Genomic DNA, 25,499 nt, shown 5'->3' on the forward strand with positions numbered 1-25,499 from the left:
ATGTTGTATTGTCCAGCTTCGTAATCTTCGGCAAGTACGAATCCGTTTCGATTCTGTCTTCTGTTTTCCCACAGCTCATGCCGTGCGTTCAGGGACCCAGCAATGATGAATTTGTTCTGTCGTCGAGTGAGCATAGCCAGATCTCGCTTCAATGATGCACACGTATCATCTCGAAGATTGGTTTGTTTGGGGCAGTACGCTGCAATGATGATGATGGGTCCCATCGTCGTTGTAATCTCAATTCCGATGGCTTCTATGAGTTGCAATTTAAAGGCTGACAGAAGCCTGTGCTGAATGGATCGTTTAACGGCAATGGCAACTCCCCCTCCTCTGGTAGTTGTCCTGTCGAGCCTGTGAATCCTGTAATTGGAAATAAAAATAGAAATTTCAGGTTTAAGATGAGTTTCAGTTAAAATAGCAATATCGGCATTCTTCTCTTGAAGAAAGTCGGACAATTCAGCAGTTTTGCTCCTGAGTGAGCAAGCATTCCAATTTACTATAACCAATTCATTATATTGCATATTCGATGATGAATTTGCCTAAGGCGTTGATTTGATCTAACCGCGTTCTGCAGTTCCGAAGTTTTGTTGTCATTGTTTCAAAAATGACGATCAGTTGTTCAGCAGAGAATAAATCACTAGAGTCATCCTTTGCTTGTGGTTGATTATTGCCCCATCCAGGAGGAATTTTTGAAGAAGATTCTTTTTGTGATCCAGCGGTTGAATCTTTTGGGTTGCTGCGAGGAAGTGGCGGCAAATTCGGAATATCCCTCTTCGGTGGGAGCCGTGGGAAATTAACTTCATCCTTCTGTGGAACATTCTTGCGCGTTGATTGTTTACGGGACGCCTGTTGTCGAATTTTTGTGAACTCAGCACGTTTGGGACACGATTTGCTAGTAGATTTACATTTTACAGCGATGTCATCTAGTAGGCAATCGTTGGTATTGTGTGGTTCGGCACATTTCCCGCACCGACTTTTCATGTGGCAATTCCTCGCTCCATGGCCGTAGTTCAAACAGTTCGTGCACTGTGTGACATCCCGATGTACCGGTTTATACTTTTGCCATTCGATAATTATGTGAAATAACGATTTAATCGTTTTCAATTGACTCATGGTGATGGTGCCCTTCTCCAGATGAATCAGGTACAGTTGATCTCTAAACTTTTTGTCCGTATTATGTCGTTTCATTTTGAACACCATTATAGGCTTTAGTCCAGCCTCCGACAGTGCCTGCTTTAGTTCGGCTTCCATCATATCGGGTAGTCCTCGAAGTACAACCTTCATAGGTTTGTTGGCGGCAATATCGTGTGTGAAGTATTCCGCTTTTGTCTGCTTCAGATAACATTCCACTCCTTTGTAGTGATTCAAAGCCGGAACAGTTATTTTGTAGCCTTCAGTACATAAACGGATTGTTGCCTGTAGTCCTTTGCTGATCAGTGTGTTAAAATCCGAGCGTAGAGTTGGTGGGAAGCCCTTCAGGTAGAAAGGCGGCATTTTTTCCTTCTTCTGCAGTTCCTCTTCGACATCAACTGGCAGATCAGCATATTGGTTTTTACTCAGCAAACGGTCGTTTACCTGTACATCACTTGGCTTCAGACGCTTAGCATCCTTTGGATCCTTCTCGGATCTATGGCGGTTTTTACCCATAGCTTGGGTAGGTAAACAACTGCGAATAAAAAATAAAACAAAATCGAAATTAGTCGTAGTAGGTTATTCGTCTATCCACAACGAGTGTTAGATGACGAAATGATTGAATTTTTGTTAAGAGATTTCCTTTTATGTGATTTCGTTTGTAGCTTTCTCACTAATGGGCGGTCCTAGCGGCTATAAAAATAGCCGCATTCAGAATTTTAATGTCGATTATTTCATTTCAGATTTGCATAATTTATTGAAAGAAACTATCAATATGCTGAAGGGATTCGTTTCTAGCATTCACAAGGACCAAATTGAGGAACTCACTGCGATATTCACCACTTTTCGGAACATTTTTCCCGGACGATTTGTTGTACAGCAGCAGATATTTTGTTCTCTTCCTTAGAACGCGTTCTGACATGGTGTTGACATGGAGCAAATGAGACAGGTTTTTCAATAGTGTACTATTGAAATACTTTAATGCTTTTGCTATACACGTTTAAATTGAAAAATTTCGATTCTATTGGTAGTTAGATTATATAAATCCTTTCACAGATCACTGAGCTATGAGCTTTAAAAATACGAGAAAGGCAAACGCGCCTTATGAATTATCCTTTTTGATACTCGTTTATACCAAACATTTCAGAAAAGTTTGATTTTGAATTATTTGAGACTATGTCACAAAACTGAAAATTTTATCATAAAATTGTGATCATATTTCCATGTCGGCATGTCGCAAGAATTATGTTGATTCATTAGATACAACAATAGATATTCACGATCAAAAACTTATCACTCTCTCAGAGGGTAAATTTTGAAAAGGCACCCCATAGTAAAGTAAGTCGTATTCACGACAAAAATGGGTTGTATAGAGGTACAGTAAAGTAAATTCCGCATAATTCTTTAGGAGTATTATTATGGTTTTAAGAAGAACCGAATAGAAGTCCGGAATAGAGAACTGGACCCTGAGTTCAAGACCTAAATTTAGATCCAATAACAGACTCAGAATCCAGTTTCAGTCGCTGCTGGTTTTCGCCTTGATGGCCAGCAAGCGAATGAGAGATGCGACCTGAGCGTTTGAGGTTTTTATTAACCACGCAGAAGGTGCGTTCTCTGTCGCTGCTGGTTGATGATTCCACTCCCACGACGTCTGCTTCCATCGAACGCACGAAAAGAAATGATCGATTTTCGACCACGGTTCCCCTTTTATACGCATTCAGTTGAAGATATGTGCCTGACTATCTCAAAATCGTCGTCCTTGCGCGAAAAACCCAAGCGAAAGTAAAAAGTTTTCCGCGTTGTTTTTAAATTTTAAGAAAACTTAATTTTTGAGTTGTTTGTGGTTATCGCACACTGTTCAAAATATTATCCTGAATTCCTGATCATATTTTTGATGAAATGGTGAAAGAATTATGTTGCTACCATTAATACAAGTCGAGATATTCGCGATTAAGTTCTGCCCATTCTTCCATATGGCTAATTTTGAAAAGGCACCCCATAGTAAAGTAAGTCGTATTCACGACAAAACTGAGATCTGATAAGGAGTTTCCAACACTTCCTAAGACAAACAAAAACTCAATTGCCCCTAAAGACCAGTCAAAGAATCAACCAAATGCTGGATTTATTAAATTCTCTGATATAGTGGACTGGATTTTTAAAACTTTCAATATCTCTGACCCCTTGAAAGGTATTTTGATGACCTTTGTACCCGTAGCTGAGACGTTTTTGAAACAGTTGACTGTAAAATGGCCCCTTCTTTCAGCGATTGTATCCTTCGATGGCTAATTTATCCAATGAGGTCAAGGATTTGATCACTGTTTTACAATGGAATTGCAGAAGTATCATCCCAAAAATTGATTCCTTCAAACATCTATTATATACCACGAATTGCGATGCATTTGCATTGTGCGAAACTTGGTTAACTTCTGAAATATCTCTCAAATTCCACAATTTTAATATTATTCGTTTGGATCGAGAAACCCCCTATGGAGGATTACTTTTGGGAATCAAAAAGTGCTATTCCTTTTATCGAATTAACCTCCTCTCGATACCAGGTATTGAAGTTGTCGCATGTCATGTTACAATCAAAGGTAAGGACCTTTGTATTGCTTCCATCTACATTCCCCCTAGAGCCTCGGTTGGGCATCAGCGGCTCAGTGATATCATAGAACTCCTTCCCGCACCAACGTTGGTTTTAGGAGACTTTAACTCACACGGTACGGGATGGGGTTGTCTTCATGACGATAACAGATCAGCTATGATCCATGATATTTGTGACAACTTCAATATGACAATATTGAATACGGGAGAAATGACACGGATTCCTGCACCACCAGCAAGACCAAGTGCGCTGGATTTATCCCTTTGCTCGACATCGCTACGGTTGGATTGCAAGTGGAAGGTAACCCCCGATCCTCACGGTAGCGATCATCTACCTATCGTAATTTCAATCGCCAACGGATTAAGACCATCGGAGACAATCAATGTTTCGTATGACCTCACACGAAATATTGATTGGAAATATTACGCAAATTCGATGTCTGAGAAACTGGAAACAACACAAGAACTTCCTCCGGAGGAAGAGTACACGCTTTTGGCTGGCTTGATTCTCGACTCCGCGATTCAAGCTCAGACGAAACGTGTACCCGGCGCGAAAACTAACATCCTTCCTCCCAATCCGTGGTGGGACAAAGAGTGCTCATCACTGAACGCGGAAAGATCTTTAGCATTCAAAAAGTTCAGAAAATATGGAACACCTGATAATTATAGAAATTACGCAGCGCTAGATAAGCAAATGAAGAACTTAGTTAAAGCAAAGAAACTAGGTTACTGGCGACGGTTTGTTGACGGATTAACAAAAGAAACATCGATGAGCACTCTTTGGAACACAGCCCGACGAATGCGAAACCAAAACACCACGAACGAAAGCGACGAATATTCCAACCGTTGGATATTCGATTTCGCTAAAAAAGTATGTCCAGACTCTGTTCCGGAACAGAAGATCTCCCGCGCCGCGACATCAAATACAAACGAAACACCGTTTTCGATGGTAGAGTTCTCACTTGCGCTCTTGTCATGTAACAATAAGGCCCCGAGGTTAGACAGAATCAAATTCAACTTGTTGAAGAATCTGCCTGACACCGCCAAAAGACGCTTGCTGAATTTATTCAACAAGTTCCTCGAGGGTAATATTGTCCCACACGACTGGAGACAAGTGAGAGTTATCGCCATTCAAAAACCTGGGAAACCAGCCTCCGATCACAATTCGTATCGGCCGATTGCTATGCTTTCCTGTATCCGGAAGTTGTTCGAAAAAATGATTCTCTTCCGTCTAGACAATTGGGTCGAAACTAATGGCTTTCTTTCAGATACACAATTTGGTTTCCGCAGGGGTAAAAGAACGAACGATTGTCTTGCGTTGCTCTCAACAGAAATTCAAATGGCATTTGCTCGTAAAGAACAAATGGCATCAGTATTTCTAGACATCAAGGGGGCTTTTGATTCAGTTTCTATAAATATCCTATCTAAGAAGCTGCACCAGCATGGTCTTTCGCCGGTTTTGAACACCTTTTTATATAATCCATTGTCCGAGAAACACATGTATTTCGCACATGGTGATTTGTCGACAATAAGATTTAGCTACATGGGTCTTCCTCAGGGCTCATGCTTAAGCCCCCTTTTATACAATTTTTACGTAAAAGATATCGATGAATATATCAACACATCTTGCACGCTAAGACAACTTGCCGACGACAGCGTTGTGTCCATTATAGGATCCAAAACTGCCGATCTGCAAGGACCATTACAAGATACACTCCACAACTTGTCCACGTGGGCTCTTCAACTTGGTATCGACTTCTCTACGGAGAAAACTGAGCTGGTTGTATTTTCAAGAAAGCGAGAACCAGCACAACTACAGCTTCAACTAAGGGGTGAAACCATAGCTCAGATCTTCACATTCAAATATCTCGGGGTCTGGTTCGACTCCAAAGGCACCTGGGGATGTCATATTAGGTATCTGAAACAAAAATGCCAACAGAGATTTAACTTTCTTCGTACAATAACCGGATCATGGTGGGGTGCCCACCCAGGAGACCTGATCAGGCTGTACCAAACAACGATATTGTCCGTAATGGAATATGGATGCTTCTGCTTCCGATCCACCGCGAACACCCATTTCATTAAACTGGAAAGAGTTCAGTATCGTTGTTTGCGTATTGCCTTAGGTTGCATGCAGTCGACTCATACGATGAGTCTCGAAGTGCTTGCGGGCGTCTTACCGTTGAAAAATCGATTCTGGGATCTCTCATATCGATTGCTAATCCGATGCGATATCTTAAATCCGATGGTGATTAAAAACTTCGAAAGGCTTGTCGAGCTCAATTCTCAGACCCGTTTTATGTCCTTGTATTTTGATTACATGGCTCAGAATATTAATCCTTCTTCGTTTGTTTCCAACCGTGCCTATTTGTTGGATACTTCTGATTCTACTGTGTTTTTCGACACATCCATGAGAGAAGAGATTCGTGGAATTCCGGATCACGTGCGCCCTCAAGTGGCCCCAAATATTTTTTATAATAAATTTAGAACAGTCAACTGTAAAAAGATGTTTTACACTGACGGATCAAACATCAACGAGTCCACAGGCTTCGGCATCTTCAATCAGAACATCACCGCTTCGTACAAACTCAGTGATCCGGCTTCAGTTTACGTCACAGAATTAGCTGCTATTCAGTACACCCTTGAGATCATTGAAACCTTGCCCAAAGACCATTACTTCATTGTCACGGACAGTCTAAGCTCAATAGAAGCTCTCCGGGCAATGAAGCCAGGAAAGTATCCCCCATATTTCCTGGGGAAAATACGGGAACACTTGCGAACTTTATCTGAACGGTCTTATTCAATATCGTTAGTCTGGGTCTCTTCACATTGTTCCATTCCGGGAAATGAAAAGGCAGACTCATTGGCTAAAGTGGGCGCATTAGAAGGTGATATTTATGAAAGACCAATCTGCTTCAATGAATTTTTCAGTATTTCTCGTCGAAGAGCACTTGAAAGTTGGCAAACTTCATGGAGTAATGACGAACTGGGACGATGGCTACATTCCATTATCCCTAGGGTATCGACGAAACCTTGGTTCAGGAGGATGAACGTGAGTCGCGATTTCATTCGTGTTATGTCTCGGCTCATGTCTAATCACTACACATTCAACGCACATCTTCGGCGTATTGGGGTCATGGAGAGCGGTCTCTGCACCTGTGGCAACGGTTATCAGGACATCGAGCATGTCGTATGGTCATGTGTGGGGTATTGTGACGCCAGGTCTGTTTTAAAGGACTCCCTCAGGGCCCGAGGTAGACCACCTGATGTTCCGGTTCGAGATGTGTTGGCGAGTCGGGATATATCATATATGTTACTCATATATAAATTCCTTAAACACATTAATATACAAGTGTAATCTGCGTTAGTTACCCCTGTTCCTCGACTGATGCGAAGAAGAAACTCCACCCACAGGTTCGACACTAACATCCGCCCGAATCTCCCCATCCCTCGTCTGTCCACCATCTTCATTGGAACTAACAAGATCTTTCTGCTGTCACTAAATTTTCTGCTTCCCCCTCCCACGTTTTTTCACCATCTCGATGTCAACTAATTAGATCTTTGTCGTTCTTAGTCATTTTGTTCCCATATCCCCTTTTTACTCTGTTCTCCGTAATATTTACTTCTCTGTATATTTTTTTTTTCATTTTCCTCCGTAACATCATCATCATTGTCCACGGACGGCCGCTGTAGTCTATGAGATGAATATGGGCCACCCGCCTGGTATTCGTAGCCTGGGGGTGTCCCCCGCGAACCCACACGGACAGAAAAAAGCGGCTAATACCAAGATACTTACCAACGTGTTACATTCAGTACGCCGGCCAGTGCCGATTGCCAGCTGAAGGCGGGATCTGCCAAAGTCATTACGTTATCTTAATATACTATCCTAGTTTTAAGTTATTTGTTAATTAAAATTAGAAAAAGCCCTTGGCATCTTAGAGCTTAAGCAGTGTGCCTTAATAAATTATATGATTGGAAAAAAAAAGAAAAAAAAACAGAAAAGAAACAAATACTACGTTGTCAGCTTCTTATATCAAAATAATGCTTTTCCAGATCTCGGCTAAACTTTTCTAATCCCATTTTAATCCAGCGAGATTCCTGTCAAACTTTTTTACTCCCGGTAAAATTTGTTCGAGTTCAGACAAAGTTTAGAGTGATTTGCCCCTTGCCTTCTGGTAACTTTTCTCTCGTCGGTTCGGACAGTAAATGGTAAAAGACTTTTATCACTACTTTTCGATATACCAGAGATTCGAGTGACTTGCATTGATTAGATGCCTGGAAAATACTTCTAGCGACAATCATTATTATCACGTTCTACGTGGAATATATGATGTCGCAAGTACCGCGCTTAATTCATGTTGTGGTGCGCTAGTCAGTGCAGTAAAACTTCATTCAATTCAATTGAAACTGAATGTGGAACACGTTGACGATCTCTCCACTGCAGTAAACTTCACTCCCTGACACACAGAATGTTTGCTGACGGCTCGAACGGGCTCTCTTTCAATAGTGTGAGAGCGGCCTTCAAATGAGGTTCATGTAAACATTCGAATTGGTTCAAGATAATAGATGAAAGACCAATCAGATAGCTAAAATGTCAATCACAGAATACACATAAATTAATTGTTTCCTCCTTCAGTTTTCATTTTTAATACTCTACTCCATTTATAATTCTATTCGTTCTGCTTACTACCAAGCAAGGGTGGCTTTTATCGTATCAAAGAACGTTCGCTGGCAACTCTTCACCGATTGAATCAGTGCCATCAAAGAAAGTTGGAATTCATCGCAACAACAAAAAACCCGGCATGGCTCATTTAACATAGAATCGACACCAGTGCGAGAGCGAATTTCTCTCGATGACATTTCTGAGAATCAAAGGTTAGCACGCTGCTGTGGGGATCCTCTCTGAAGCAACAAACGGTTGCTTATTCTCGTTTCGCGATCCGATTCTATACAGGCAGTTGATAATTGCGATAGAATCATTTTACTATTGCCGCTTATTCTAACTATGTGCATATAATCTTTGTATAAGTTGTGTCTATGAAAATGTATGTGAATACTCCACACAAGGGTTTTGAAATATTGCAACCTAGTATGAGAATCATCAAGTCGAATCATCGATTCGATTTTCTGCGATAATTGTCAACTTGCGATTCTCTCTTGGTAAATTCCACACAGCGGCGATCATTATCAGACTGCAATTATTTTTAAGGGCCTAGAAATACTCATGAAGTGGAGCGAAGGAATGTACACGGAAAATAAAAACTACATGTTATTTGAGTTCATTTTACTTAATTTTGAGTTCTTTTGAATCTTTTCTTCCGTTCGCTCGTTCCATTGTTGTCAAAATACAAAGAGCAAAACCACCCAACAGCGAGAGTTTCGTTCAATAAGCCAAAATTAAGTAAACCGTACCAACTTGAAATTGAGTCAATACGACTCAACTGTAGAGTAAATATAACTTACCATTGAGTAGATATAACTAATCTTTAAGTATTTTTTTCCACGTGCCTTACGGAAACTACCCAGAGCCACTTTACCAAAAAATAGGTTATTGAACGGAACCCCCAAATTGGGTGGAATGTACTTAAAATTAGGTTGTTTTGCGGTTCCGTGTAGAAAAATTCTCTCGCGGCTCATGCATTGAGAGACTCGAGTTCTTGTAGCATCTTCTACCGGATTGAAAATGTTGTATACAATATAGATAGCAATATAGCAGCTTCTGTGAAATTTTCGGCAATCACCAACACTGCTACCAAGAGCGAAGACACTGAAGCACCTATACTACTTGACAATTGAAACTGAGCAAGCAAAACTTCAAATGACTTGGCACGACTATTCAACTGACGATGAATTTTGGGAGCTTCACTTGAAAATGGCAGCAAAAGTTAAATGAATTAGTAGGAATACGCTGACGGTCAGCGGCCATAAATTTCATTTTCATCTTATATTATTCGATAGAAAATGAAATTTTACCGCACTGGCGCTAGTAGCGACGTTATGGATTGGCCAATGAACGCGATAAAAACGATTATCGCTGGTTGCGTTTTTCAGACCTTAACTGCAGTGACAATATATGGTCTGGTGCAGCTTTTCATGAGGTGATGTAGGAAGCCTCGTGAAAATCGTCAGGAAAATTATGACAATTTCTACCTTCAACATCTTGCGGGATAATCCGGAGCAGCGCTGCCAACTATACCGATTTGAGCGACCTTTTTTTTTGCGCGCAAAATTAGTTTCCTCACTAAATCGATGTTTGATGGCTTTAAGATAAGTTTGGCTTTCAGTAGGACAGCAAAAATTTTTGATAAAAGACTTGTAGCTATTAGTAGTCCTAAGCAATACTATAAAACCAAATAGAAATTATCGTTATAGTTCATCGAATTTACTTGTACTTAGTGGTCTTTTTCTAGCGTTGTATGGAATGCTTTTCTTACGTATCAGTTTAAGCCCGTACTTTTCTTTTCTGTATTAAGAAGTCGTCTCCACATAGCTCAGACTTGGACCACTTTTTTTCTTTCTACTATCAAATTTAAAACGGGTATTCGCTGCTGCAGCGTGCCAGGTCATTTTCCGAAAAATCTGTATCCTGCGCAAAACTATCTGTACCGTAACTGTATCACAATCTCTGCTACAATATACCAGGAAAATTTCACCGGGGATTTGTTAAGTGAGCAAAACAAAAGGTCTTACAACAACCTTTTCTCATGCCGATCCAAAAAGAAGCAAAAACCAAAAATCGGTATTTCTGCTTCTTCTTCTTCTTTTTCTGGCTAGTATCACCTCACATGAGATGTCGCCGATTTGATGGTACAGCAACTATATATAACTATATTTCCAGATAATTTTCGTTTATAGTCCAATGGACTTTCTTTTTTCTGGACTATAAGCGAAAATCTCGCTGTGTGGCTGCGTCGAGTCGTCAAAGTAAGGATAAAATCCTTTCTTTCTCGCGAAATACTCGAATTTTCTCCGGAATACGATACAACGTGCTCACCCGTTGAGTTTCACCGAAAGTGAAAATCGGTATTTAACTGTATGATCAGTCCATTGTCGGTATTTTCGGAGAACATATATGTATTGCTGTGTTGAGGTCAAAAATCGTTATAAATACTGAGAAATTGGTATACCTGACAACGTTGTGCTACTGCTATTTTTTTGTATTTTTGAAACAAGAGTAATGTACGATTCAGACGGTCCGTCTCCTTCCGTGACCGTTACCGTCAAAATTATTTACATGCATTCTTATGAAGACATTCACACATAACGTCATCGTCATGGAACGTCTTGACGGACGGAGCGTGTGAACGTTAGGGAAAAGTATCAAAGTATTTTGTCGGAGGCTGACGTTCCGGTGACTGTGCCGGAATAAGACGGATCGTCTGAATCGTACATAAAACTCTGCTGGGGCTGCCAATTATAGTGTTCTAGTTCTAGATGCATAATTTATGTCAGTTTTAAAATTTATATCTAGATTTATAACAAAATGAACAGGCAGCCCCAGCTGCGTTTTATCTGTTTCAAATATAGAAAAAATAGAACGGTAGCGTATACCAGTTTTAAATTTGATAGTAGAACTGTTCGAATAAATTAAACTAAAACGGCTTGCGGGGATTAGGGCATGTTCAGGAGTGTTCTAGTTAGACCACTCATATAAATCTTGCAGCTGCTGAAATTGCTCTTACGCATCTAGTACTAGAACTAGGGATGTCGTATTATCGATCGAAAAATCGAGTAATCGATTAATAACCCAGATAATCGAGTAATATTTAATCGATTAACTTAAAACTAATATTCGATTATTGAGCTAATCGAATAATTAGGAAAATCCGAAATGAATAATCGCGTAATCGAATAATAACCCAGATAATCGAATGAATTTCAATCGATTAGTTTCAAATTTATACTCGATTACTAAATAATTTATGCCAGTTACAAAATTTAAATCTGGATTTTATAACAAGATAAACTGGCAGCCCCAGCAGTGTTTTACTCGTGTTTCAAAAAGGAGGATGGGTAATGTCAGAGACATAACTGGATGTCGTGAATACGAAAACAACTGACATGTTCCTTAACACTTGCGAATATAAATTAGTTGATCAATTGTATGAAATTGTATGTAGAATTTGAAAACGATGCACCTAAACTAAAGTACAGATTATTTACATTTAACATTCTGAAACACAAATATTATTAAATAACCAGTATAGTTCTTTAAAATAAAATAATGGTGGCTCTGAAAAGAACCTTTTATGAAAGCGTTTGTGATGGAGAGTGATGAGTTGAATTCGAATTCCGATGGATGCCGCTGACTTCCGTCATCTAATTCCAGGTTGAACTGTTGTACGTGGGTGCGATACTGATATGGTTGGTGTAGGTGTAGCATTTACAACCGATTATAATCTTCCAATAAAGAAAACATTAATTCGCTTGGTTGATCAATGATACAATACGATTAATTTATTGAACGAAACTATCAATATGCAATAGGGATTCGTTTCTAGCATTCAGGAGGGTATAATTGCGTAATTCTCTACGACATTAAACTCTGGAAAATTTTTCGCAAAACAAAGAAGGCTTCTTAACTGAGAATATTTACCTTTGATTTGCGAACAACAAATACTAATAGTTCTTTAGAAAACTTTTGAGCCATTAGAACGGCTGATTTTGTGTAATGCTCTCCACCGTTGTTTTTTCATCAATGCTAATGACAGGCAGCTGTGACGTAATCGCTCTTGTCGGAGACGAAACTAGCTTTGCAAACGACACAAAATACATCTGCTCGCAGTGGCGATAGAATCCAAACTGATCCAATTTTTGTTAGGAGCTTTTTTTTTGACGTGATTTCGTTTGTAGCTTTTTCACTAATGGGCGGTCTTAACAGCTATAAAAATAGCCGCATACAGAATTTTAATGTCGATTATTTCATTTCGGATTTGCATAATTTATTGAAAAAAAACTATCAATATGCTGTAGGGATTCGTTTCTACACTGAAATGAAAATCTTATTTATATTCATTAGATTTGTCATATGAATCATATGCAGAATATAATTCATAGAAATTATATGGAAACTTATAATCTTTATTTAATGTGTACGTCAAATCTACATGGACGTTATCATAATGAAAGTTATAAAAATATCCCATATAATTTATATGGAAATCCGATGAAAGTCGTGAATAGTTGTGTCCTCGACATTCATTAACTGCTCCAGACCATTTTTTTCAGGAAGTTCCGCATCTCAATGTAATTTTAAATCGCTGACAAGACAGCTCATCCAACTTCGTTCAAGGATATGCGTTAACGGACCATGAAATATATATCCGGTACATTTCATTACTCTATCTGTCTAGTAAGACTAATTTTTTTATTTTCAGTCTCGGAATCTCACTTCTCTTTCGCAAATATCATGAGGTGCTCCCTTACCGAACATTTTATAAAACTAGTCATATGGTATATATGAATCTATCTAAATAAATTTGAAGTGAATATAATATGCGCTTCATAAATTGTTCCAATGTATGTTGTGCGGATATCTAGTAATGATTATAAGATGCGCCAATAAATTTGACTCAGACTGGAAATTTCATTCGTTATATGGAAATCCTGTAAAAATAACGTTAAGAAGAGTTTTATGTTTCATAAGATTATCTCATATATTTGACATGATGTTGAACACATCTTGTAACTATTATTGGAAATGCTAATAGTGCAAAATCATTAGAATATCATATAATGTGAAAAAGAAAATTTAGCTCAGTGTAGCATTCAGAAGGACCAAATTGAGGAACTATTCAACATTTTTCGGAACATTTTTCTCAAACGATTTGTTGTACAGCAGCAGATATTTTCTTCTCTTCCTCAGAACGCGTTCTGATTGGCTGGTGTTGACATGGGTCAAATGAGACAGGTTTTTCAATAGTGAACTACTGAAATACTTCAATGCTTTTGCTATATACGTTAAGGTTGGAAAATTTCGATTCTATTGGTAGTTACATTATATAAATCCTTCCACAGATCACTGAGCTATGAGCTTTAAAAATACGAGAAAGACAAACGCGCCTTATGAATTATCCTCTTTGACACTCGTTTATACCAAACATTTCAGAAAAGTTTTATTTTCAACTATTTGAGATTATGCCACACAACTGATAATTTTATCATAAAATTGTGATCATATTTCCGATGGCATGTAGCGAAAATTATGTTGATTCGTTAGATACAACAAGAGTTATTCACGATCAAAAACTTATCACTCTCTCAGAGGGTAAATTTTGAAAAGGCACCCCATAGTAAAGTAAGTCGTATTCACGACAATATACAAAAAACAGAACGGCATCGTAGACCAGTTTTAAATTTGACAGAAGAACTGGTCGAATAAATAAAACTAGAACGGATGCTGGGAACACGTTTGTTCCAGTTTCTGTTCTAGTATAGATCTTACATTGTTGTGAAGGCCGAGAAGAAAGTGCTCACAACAGCTAAATTGGTTTTAATACTCTTTATTTAACACATTTTATTAATTTCTTCCGCGCCTTGTGCGCGTGGTTTGATAGCAACATTTCAAAAATATCTTACTGTATGGTGGACACATTTCAAGTATACAAGGCAAGTAATAGTATGATGATATATGTACAGGTAGCAAGGTTATATAATATTAGGCAGGATGTAACACCTCTGCCCTTCGTAAAAAGAAATTCTACAACGCACGGTAAAAAAAAATTACAAATTCAATCTCTGGGGAGGTTTAATCATACGACCGGACCGCCGAGGTAACGGCAATTTCTCTATCGCTGTAGATCGTCTGATCTCCGTAGTGGAAGAACGCTCCGGACATGGAGCATCATTCGTTTCTGCAGTATCATCGCAAGCAACCACCGGTGTCGTACCAGTAGTCTCGTTTGAGCACGCAGTCACCGGAACAACCGCAGCAGAAGCAGTTGGCTTGTAGCGTTCAATGAACTCCTCCGCATCTGGAGTGTTCACCGAATCTCCTTGTAGATTAGCGCCCACACCTACTATGTTATCAATATGACGCTCCCAGATTCGTCCATCATCCAAACGAACAGCATATCGGAGCTTCCCGACTTTTTCAGCAATCTTATCAAATTTCCACTTGCTATTTGATAAGAAATCACGTACACGAACTCTATCACCATCGCAGAACTGACGCACAGGAATGTCAACTTTCCTTGAAGTTTCATCCTTCGGTAGTAATAAGTCGAGTCTCGATCGAATCTGTCGACCGAACACGAGCATTGACGGTGATTTTCCCGTTGATGGATGAATCATTTTTCGGTATGTAAGAAGAATGTTACACAGTTCCAAGTTTAGTTGAGACCTAGAGCACTTTAATGTCTTCAACTTCTGCTTGATGGTTTGAACGTAAAGCTCGGCTTGGCCGTTCATGGCCGGATGGTATGGTGCACCCATTTTGTGTACTATACCATTCATCTTGAGGAATCGCTGAAAAAACCTCCGACGTAAATTGCACACCATGGTCGCTCACCAGCACTGACGGAATACCGAATTTACTGAAGATCTCACGACACATATTGACGGTGTTTTCAGCTGTAATGGATCGGCATGTTTGAACTTCCGGCCATTTATTGAACGCGTCGACGTAAATGAAGAAATAAGTAGCCATGAATGGACCAGCAAAGTCGACATGAACTCTTTGAAACGGTTTACTAGGTGTTTCCAAGGAATGCAAGTTCATTTTAGCAGGTTCAGCACGTACCGACTGACAGTCGGTGCAGTTTGCAACAATTTCCTCTATATCTCGGTCTAACCCCGGCCACCAGCAGTATCCTCGTGCTAGTGACTTAGTGCGGGTTGCCCCGAAATGAGTAGAATGTAATTCTTCCAGAACACGTTTCCGAAGACTAGCAGGCACGTACACTCGAATTCCCCGTATCAAGCATCCTTTTTGCAGAGAGAACTCGTTCTGCTCTAATCCAAAACGATACTTGGATTCCACCAGTTGGCCGTGTTTGATCCCTTGAATCAATTTTTGAACTAGTTGGTCCTCAGCAGTGGCTTGACCCAACTCAGCAGCAGTTGAGGGTAAGGTATCAATTTGGCTCAACTCAATCGCATTTGATTCTTCAATCTCGTTTTCGGGATCGGTTACTGTCAATGGGATTCTTGACATTGCATCGGCATTCGCATGATTGGTAAGTACGTAGCATAATGTTGCATTCTTAGTGCAGACATGACCGGCAATCCTTTATGCTCTCCGAAGATTTTTGAAATCGCTTGATTATCGGTAAGCAATGTAAACTTTCGTCCGTAAATGTAACGTGACGTAACTGTGACGCAAATTGAATTGGTCGTTCCAAACCATCAGGATACACATGACTTAGTACAGCTCCTACTCCGTAGGGTGAAGCATCCGTAGCGAGCAACAGTGGTAACTCAGGCGAGTAATGAACAAGGCAACTGTCAGATTGCATCTGATCTTTCACCTTCTTGAAGGAATCTTCGCATTGTTTCGTCCACTTGAAGGGCACATCGTTTTTAAGCAGATTATTCAGCGGATATAGAACCGTACTCAGGTTCTGAAAGAACCGCCCGTAATAATTCACAAATCCCACGAACGATCGAACTTCATCTTTGTTCTTCGATCTGGGCATCTGTTGAATCACCTCCACCTTTTTCCGTAGTTTTTGGATACCGTCTTTATCGATCAAGTATCCGCAGTATTCAATCTTATCGGCAAAGAACTCGCATTTGTCCTTATTCACTCGTATTCCGCATTCGTGCAATCGTCGAAGTACTTTTTCCAATCGACGTAGGTGAACTTCATCATTCTCACCCGTAATTTTAATATCATCACACTCACGCCTTCAATTCCTTGCAATATGGATTCCATTTGTCGCTGCCAGATAGCTGGAGCCGACGCAACACCGTACATCAAACGGTTTGGCCGGTAAAGGCCACGATGAGTAGACAATGTGAGGATTTCATGATCCTCCGAAGCAACTTCAAGCTGCAGGTATGCTTGAACAAGTTCATTCTTGCTGAACTTTTTCCCACCAGCAAGTGAAGCAAACAACTCATCCACAGTAGGCAAGGGATGTTTGTCTATTACGAGGTTTGGGTTAACGGTTTGTTTATAGTCGCCACAAATTCTCACTCTATTGTGCGACTTTTTCACCGGAACGATAGGTGTCGCCCAATTACTAGAATTGACTTTAGTTAGCACACCTTCGCAATCAGCTTGTCTAATTCATCTGATTTAATCATATTGAACGGTATCTTCCGTGCCTTCAGAAACACTGGTCGAGCGTTTTTCTTCAAGGGTAGGTTAGCTTGAATATTCGAAATCCTCCCTATAGAGGCATCAAATACTTCCGGGTACTTGTACAGTAACACCTTCAAAGCAGCATCGCGACACGGAGGGGCAGTAGCAGCAATCGTATTAATCACATTCGAGTTCTGGAAAACTTTGTTCCAATCCACCGGCATCTCTTTCAGCCATTCCCGGCCGAGCAAGGGATGCTTTTCAGAATGCACAACATACAATGGCAAATTCATTGTTTTTCCCCCGTAATTAACACTCGCGTCGAAAATACCGAGTACATCAATACTGGTATTGCAATAGCTAACTAAATTCGTATCGCATTTACGCAACCGCACGCTTGGAAACAATCTTATCAGATTTTCCGAATTGATAATAGCAACCGGCGAACCCGTATCAATTTCGAATCGAATATTCTTTCCGTTCACCGATACGTCCAGTGAAAACTTTTTGCAACGCGACGATTCGACCGTACAAACTTCCCGAGTTTTTTCACTCCCGGAACTTTGGCTTTCGCCGCAATTGTCAACATAGTTCGTTTGAACTGCATTTGACTTCTTCGTCGAATTCGAATTAGTTTTCACAGTGGCGCACTTCTTTAAGCAAACTTTCGCGAGATGTCCTTTAATTTTGCAATAGAAACACACAGTTTGTTTGTGTTTACACGTATTCGCGAGGTGCGATTTATCCCCACAACGAAAACAACTCGCAGCAATCGGACATTGTTTACCCGCATTTTCATTCGTTTTATTGTTTTTGTATTTTTCTTTTTTACCTGTCGGATTATGTACAGCATGTACCTCCTGTCTGGTTGAGCCGCCTTCGATTTCAGCTCCCCCTTTCCGTGATAGTTCCATGCTAACGGTTATGTCACGGGCTGTCGCCAAGGTCAGATCCCGTCTCTCCAGCAACCGGCTTCGAATATCGTTTCGCTTGATTCCGAATACCAGTTGGTTCCGCAATGCCGTTTCCAGATACGCACCGAAATTGCACGTAACAGCTATCCTCCGCAGGGCCACCAAATACTCGTCGATAGTTTCGTTGGCAGAAACAGCGTCTTTGTCGCCTTGACGCCGGCACTTGAATCGAAAATTTTCACTGATTTCGAGTGGCTGAGGGCTGAAGTAATCATCCAACGTCGAAACAATTTGCTGGTACGTTTTCGCTCTTGAGGATTCCGGAGCAACCTTGTCGCAAATGACATCGTAAGTATCGGACCCCATGTAATGTAGCAGAAAATTTTTTCTCATTTGCTCATCCGCAATTCCGTAGATGTGGAAAGCGGTTTCGAGCCGCTCCACCCACCGCATCCACTTCAACTTACGCTTGTCGAATGGATCAATAGCAAAAGATGGTGGTGGAACTACCGCGACTGTACCAGCATTTCGGCTGCTGCCCTCGCCCAGAACTTGATCCGAAATCTGCATCCTCGTCGCCAGAACTGTTGTGACGGCCGAGAAGAAAGTGCTCACAACAGCTAAATTGGTTTTAATACTCTTTATTTAACACATTTTATTAATTTCTTCCGCGCCTTGTGCGCGTGGTTTGATAGCAACATTTCAAGAATATCTTACAGTATGGTGGACACATTTCAAGTATACAAGGCAAGTAATAGTATGATGATATATGTACAGGTAGCAAGGTTATATAATATTAGGCAGGATGTAACATACACTGAAATGAAAATCTTATTTATATTAATTAGATTTGTCATATGAATCATTTGCAAAATATAATTCATAGAAATTATATGGAAACTTATAATCTTTATTTAATGTGTACGTCAAATCTACATGGACGTTATCATAATGAAAGTTATAAAAATATCCCATATAATTTCTATGGAATTTCTATGAACCTATCTAAATAAATTCGAAGTGAATATAATATGCGCTTCATAAATTGTTTCAATGTATGTTGTGCGGATAACTAGTAATGGTTATAAGACGCGTATGTATGTTGTGCGGATAACTAGTAATGGTTATTTGACTCAGACTGGAAATTTCATTCGTTATATGGAAATCCTGTAAAAATAACGTTAAGAAGTGTTTTATGTTTCATAAGATTATCTCATATATTTGACATGATGTTGAACACATCTTGTAACTATTATTGGAAATGCTAATAGTGCAAAATCATTAGAATATCATATAATGTGAAAAAGAAAAGTGTACATATAGAACTTTAAAATGCTGAATTTGCTCATAATGATAGCTTAAATAAAATAAACCTAGATTCCCCAGTGTAATAGTACTGTAGTTGAGAAACCCGTGACACCAAAAGCGCCGTCTGGTGTAGAATGGGTGCGTAAATGCTCCTAAAATGCATGCATAAAGTTGCCTGCGCATTTAACACAACCACAGTAGCTAATGGAAAAAAGTGCACCCGTTTCTCACTAGAGGTGCTGTTAGTGTCACCGTACAGTGAGAAATCTATGTTTACTTAATTTATGATGATAGTTAACTGTATATGACCAGAGTTGCCACTTTAAAATCTGTTTTTCAAATGGAAAAATCCGTGTACCATCTGTGTTGCGCATTTTCGATAATCCGGGAAAATCTGTGAAAAACATTTCAAATCTGCCATTTTTATGATATATTCATAAAAATCTGCAGAAAACTGTGAATTTTATAAAATCTGTGACACAGAATCTGTGTGGCAAATAGGCAAAAAACTGTTGTTTCACAGCAAATTCCATTATTCAAATAGTAACACTTGTCATGTGAACAAGAATTTCGTCGTCATTGGTGTGGTATTGAGTTATCCAATATTTGGATATATATATATATATATATATATATATATATATATATATATATATATATATATATATATATATATATATATATATATATATATATATATATATATATATATATATATATATATATATATATATATATATATATATATATATATATATATATATATATATATATATATATATATATATATATATATATATATATATATATATATATATATATATATATATATATATATATATATATATATATTATATGAGGTGATACTAACCAGAAAAAGAAGAAGCAGAAATACCGATTTTTGGTATTTGCTTGGATCGGCATGAGAAAAGGTTGTTGTAAGACCTTTTGTTTTGCTCACTTAACAAAACCCCGGTGAAATTTTCCTGGTATATTGTAGCAGAGATTGTGATACAGTTACGGTACAGATAGAGTTTTGCGCAGGATACAGATTTTTCGGAAAATGACCTGGCACGGGCTTAAACTGATACGTAATTATAAATGGAGTAAAGTATTAAAAATGAAAACTGAAGGAGGAAACAATTAATTTATGTGTATTCTGTGATTGACATTTTAGCTATCTGATTAGTCTTTCATCTATTATCTTGAACCAATTCGAATGTTTACATGAACCTCATTTGAAGGCCGCTCTCACACTATTGAAAGAGAGCCCGTTCGAGCCGTCAGCAAACATTCTGTGTGTCAGAGAGTGAAGTTTACTGCAGTGGAGAGATCGTCAACGTGTTCCACATTCAGTTTCAATTGAATTCAATGAAGTTTTACTGCACTGACTAGCGCACCACAACATGAATTAAGCGCGGTACTTGCGTCATCATATATTCCACGTAGAACGTGATAATAATGATTGTCGCTAGAAGTATTTTCCAGACATCTAATCAATGCAAGTTACCCGAATCTCTGGTATGTCGAAAAGTAGTGATAAAGGTCTTTTACCATTTACTGTCCGAACCGGCGAGAGAAAAGTTACCTGAAGGCAAGGGGCAAATCACTCTAAACTTTGTCTAAACTCGAACAAATTTTACCGGGAGTAAAAAAGTTTGACGGGATCTCGCTGGATTAAAATGGGATTAGAAAAGTTTAGCCGAGGTCTGGAAAAGCATTATTTTGACATAAGAAGCTGTCAACGTAGTATTTGTTTCTTTTCTGTTTTTTTTTCTTTTTGCAACTGCTCAACGTAGGTCAATTTATTTAAAATTGTTGTCTTGTTTTAAGTAAAAGTTATTGTATTTTATTACACGAACTCCCAATAGGCAGAATAAGTTAGTTTACCTAACATCATAATTATAATTGCGCTAGATTTCCAATAAAATTAGTAAACGTGAAAATTGAGAAGTTATTACCAGAAGGGAAAATAAACACAAGAAATCTACCATTGGTTCTTTTGACCCATTGGAAATGATTATATCGTTTTGTTTATAAATGGTCTTTGCATTTCCAATGTAGTAATACACAATATAAATAAAAAATTTATTGTATTCAACACAGTAACAATAGAATAGAATCGAGAGCAAATTATTCTCTAATAAGTAACTACTAAGAGAGCTTTCGGAGAATTATGTATAATATTTGATGTGAATATTAGTGTTATATTCTGTACTAAAGAGACATTTAGAGATTGAGTGAGAGAGCGGATGAGTGTGTCGTGTGCGCGGATAAGGAAGATAGAGAACGGGAGATTATAATTGGTAACAGAGAGAGGTTTGATCGAGTCTTGATCGAAACTAAGCAGTAGTATTATTTCATCCGCGCGAGCGTCAAAAAGGGATAGCAGTTCCCGGTCGGTTATTGTATCAGTTAGAATAGAATATGGTGATTGTGATATATATTCAAGTTGGTCGTGAGTTAAAAAAAATTTAAAAAAATGAAAGAATTATATATATATATATATATATATATATATATATATATATATATATATATATATATATATATATATATATATATATATATATATATATATATATATATATATATATATATATATATATATATATATATATATATATATATATATAAATACAACCTGACAACCGGAACCAATCAAAGCACCTATAACTCATTGGGCAATGTCGGAAATAAACGTTCGTTGTCGTTTTACACATTTAAAAGCAACCAGAAATCGATAAACAATATTTCCCACAGATGGATTCCAATTTTTTCAAAAGTTGGTAAGAATTTTAAGAAACAGTATATCAGAAACTAATTTGCAAAGAAAAATGGAAATGACCGTACTACCTGTTAATGTTTTTCATTGCATTCAATTACAACAAGCAGTTATTAACAAATTCATTTTGTTTCGTCTGAAATCTGGGGAATTTAAAAAAATCCGCAAAAAGAAATATGATGGCCGAAGTATGACATCCTAATACTACTACATCAGAGCGCTCAGAGTATGGTAAACAAACATTCGAGCATTTCAAATCGAGTAAAATCTTAATTTTCGTATCGTAGTGATGATATTCTGATCGATAATATGCGGGGAAGTGCGGTAAAGTGTACTGAAAAACAAGTAGTTTGTAATATCCATTTTTTGAGTCATTCTTCTTCATTGTTTTGGTTTTCGCAGAATGATGCTGGCCACAGTTACATGACGGCATAGCAGGGGCCTGGAATAACCAGACCCTGTCAGCTTGGAGCGAAATCAATCTTCAATTCAGCAACGTCATCGCATGGCATCACATTCAACATATCATGTCAATTGTATGGGTGTGCAGTACTGCTATTTTGGCGCGCACGAATTTAACATTTCTCTATGTACGAGATTCGATGCGAACTCGCTTGAGGGCGCCATGCTCGCAAAAAAGGATATTCCAATGATTTGTCCGAGAAATGTGAGAGCTGGATATCTTGTTAAAATGATGTCTTTGGAATAACCCTGTGATAAGAGCTGCCAACTTTTTTTTTAAATCTGTATTTGACGGAAAAATGAATCTGTACAATATCTTTCTCGAAAAATCTATTTAGTTAGGACTGGTTTTTCGAGCAAAAAAACACAAAATGTCGCTCCACCTGGGTTAACCTTATGGAACCAAAGCCAAAAACTGAAACTTAGTATTTGTTTGTATGAAAATTGAATTATCGGTATTTCAAGAGAGCATATCTGTATTTCTGTATCAAGTACAAAAATCGGTATAGTTGGCAGCGCTGCCTGGAAAACAGTACAAACAGCGCTGCCAATTTATCGGTATTTATACCGATTTTTATAATCGATACAGGAATGGACTAATCTCGATGAACATTAGAAAAGGTCCCAAGTGCAAATGACAGTTTCTCTTGGTTTACTTTGTCTTTCAATTATTACGGCGAATTCCAGTAATTTCCAACAAATTCTACAGTGCATATCGAAAGTTGATGGTTTTTCTATTATCCTATGTAAAGTGTTAGAAAAAAAGATTGCAGATGTCTTCATTTGAAGACAAACACGAGAAAAGGTCCTAAGTGCAAATGACAGTTTCTCTTTGTTTACTTTCTCTTTCGAGTATTACGGTCCAATCTGCAATCTTTCCATCTAACACTTTACATAGGATAATAGCAAAAACCATCAACTTTCGATATGCACTGTAGAATTTGTTGGAAATTACTGGAATTTGCCGTAATCATTGAAAGAGAAAGTAAACCAAGTCTTTAAATCATCTTCAAACAACAAGTCTTTAAATCAACTTCAAACAATTGTTTGAATCAAATAAAATTATGTTTGAATTAAAATTTGAATCAAATAAAACTCTTTTTGAATCAAATTTTGTGTGGTAATGGATATTAGATTCAAATATATTGTGATAAATTTAAATTTCAAAAATTTATTGAAACAAATCAACAATTTATTTGATTCAAATGCTCGTTACAGTACATTAAATGTATTTGAATCAAATATGTTGTTGGATAGATTAAAATAAAAAATTATGTTGACTTTGGAATTAAACTGAATCAAATATACAGAGTCTTAGCTTTATATTCATGGATGTTGTTTTTTCCTCCTTGAATCAAATGCCAGTGATTATTGGTTCTAAATAATTTTCATTGAATCAAACATTGAGACTAGTTGATTTTGTGATATTTAACACAACTTTTTCTAATATTTCATTTTGTTACATTACTCAAACGGAAAACCTCGTTCGAGAAAGTTATAATTTTCGAAGCCGAATTGAAACTATCTGCACTATTGAAATCGTTATAATTGTACGATACCATATGCTTTCATAGGCCTGATTTTAGAAACAAAGCTAGTTTGCTTTGAATCAAATAAAAATTGTATTTGATTCCAAGTGAAATGAAATTCAGGTGGAAATGAAATATATTTGAATTCAAAGAACAATATATTTGAGTTTAATGTTTATTTTATTTATTTCTAATAATAATTTGCTTTGATGTAAATATCAAATGTATTTGAATCAAAGGAAAATGAAAATAAGCGCTGATTCAAAATAAAATATCTTTGAATTCAAAGTGTAATATAATAAAAATAAAATTAATTTTTCTGCGTGTAGAATACCGATAATTCAATTTTTATACAGATAAACACCGATTTTAAATTTTCGTGTATGGTATGGTATGGGTTAGGGAGCGGCCTTCTATTATTGCTCGCAAAACCAACCATCACTAAATAGATTTTTCGAGATAGATCTGTCTGACTTAAAAATATATCTGGATCAAACTATATACAAGGAAATTTTGACTAGGCTTCATTTTCAGTGAACAAAAAAAAGGTCTTACCACCTATCGTATAGAAGCCAAAACCATAAAGATCTAAAGAGATCTGACAAAATCGGAGAAAACTTGTAAAATCTAGAAAAAAAACTAGTTAGTGTCTGACGAAGCGAGAAAAATCTGGCAACCTGGCAACACTACTCCCAGGCTTGCCACCGAAATCGTAACCGAGCTGTCTTGTCTTGTCTTTCTGCGTAACGGAAAGATTGTATATCTTTACCTTATAAATTAACCATTATAACTTTATTCAACATTAGTCGCCTATATCGATAGCAACACCGCCGGTAAAATTAATATGTTACTGTCTTTAGAACTCAGATAAATGATTGCAATAGTCCTATACTTACATCTAATTTTTCTGCTAACAGAGTTCTGCGCACTCACATTAGTTGAATTTTCTCCTCAATAGGTAATACATGAATCTCCTGAAATCAAAATTAGTTTGAGATGGTGCAAGTTTGCATTCATATACAGATTGAAAATAACAGTTTCCTACGTGAAAATACAGGATACAACAGAGTACAACAAGGCATTTTAAGAAACGTAAGTCTAGAAATCTTTTCTTTTATTGGTTTGGCATGCTCTTATATAGATACTTTTTTCCTACAACCAGCGTTGCCAGGTTGCCAGATTTATCGGGCAAAAGCCAATTTTTCTCGCTTCGCCAGACACTCAAACTAAGATCTTTTGCCAAATTTTCAAAATTTTCCTAGATTTTGTCAGATCTCGACAGATTTTTACGGTTTTGGCCTCTATACGATAGGTGGAGACCTTTTAGATTTTCTCATATTACAGTGATTGCGAAAACCGACATTTTTACCGACACCCGCAGGGTCAAATGGCATATATCATTCGACTCAGCTCGACGAACTGAGCAAATCTATCTCCGCAAGCGCGCGCGTGTGTTTGTAGCATAAATATGCACTCACTTTTCTCGGAGACTGCTGAACCGATTTTCACAAACTAAGATTCAA

At 37.9% G+C, this 25,499-nt stretch overlaps 3 protein-coding genes across 4 annotated transcripts in view; 1 reads left to right on the plus strand and 2 right to left on the minus strand.

The window, feature by feature from the left end:
- LOC131432782 (diphthine methyltransferase) overlaps window positions 1-25,083 on the minus strand; it is a 99,399-nt gene extending 74,316 nt beyond the window's left edge. The window contains exons 1-2 of the mRNA XM_058599291.1: window positions 25,022-25,083; window positions 24,873-24,950 (exon numbers count right to left, since the gene is read on the minus strand). The gene's annotated coding sequence lies outside the window, so the exon portion shown is untranslated. The remainder of the gene's footprint in view (window positions 1-24,872; window positions 24,951-25,021) is intronic.
- LOC131428829 (uncharacterized protein K02A2.6-like) lies at window positions 14,455-15,886 on the minus strand. The gene is made up of 2 exons (XM_058592872.1): window positions 15,242-15,886; window positions 14,455-15,198 (listed from the first exon to the last, which is right to left on the minus strand). Exons 1-2 carry the CDS (start codon window positions 15,884-15,886, stop codon window positions 14,455-14,457), a joined length of 1,389 nt encoding a protein of 462 aa, XP_058448855.1.
- LOC131432784 (pyridoxal phosphate phosphatase PHOSPHO2) overlaps window positions 21,557-25,499 on the plus strand; it is a 40,558-nt gene continuing 36,615 nt past the window's right edge. The window contains exons 1-2 of one of the 2 annotated variants that reach the window (XM_058599296.1): window positions 21,557-21,658; window positions 21,868-21,989. The gene's annotated coding sequence lies outside the window, so the exon portion shown is untranslated. Of the gene's footprint in view, window positions 21,659-21,867; window positions 21,990-24,652; window positions 24,810-24,934; window positions 25,069-25,499 lie in introns of those variants that run through there. The other variant, XM_058599294.1, reaches the window with a different exon arrangement.

This window comes from Malaya genurostris, chromosome 2 (genome assembly GCF_030247185.1).
Source record: "Malaya genurostris strain Urasoe2022 chromosome 2, Malgen_1.1, whole genome shotgun sequence".
NCBI classification, from domain to species: Eukaryota; Metazoa; Arthropoda; class Insecta; order Diptera; family Culicidae; genus Malaya; species Malaya genurostris.

What these genes read in the sequence shown, in the direction of transcription:
- LOC131428829 (XM_058592872.1), bottom strand. Translation starts at nt 15,886, where the DNA reads ATGTCAAGAATCCCATTGACAGTAACCGATCCCGAAAACGAGATTGAA. An exon ending in TCGGTATTCCGTCAGTGCTG is followed by an intron (nt 15,199 to 15,241) that starts GTGAGCGACCAT and finishes AGGTTTTTTCAG; the next exon opens with CGATTCCTCAAGATGAATGG.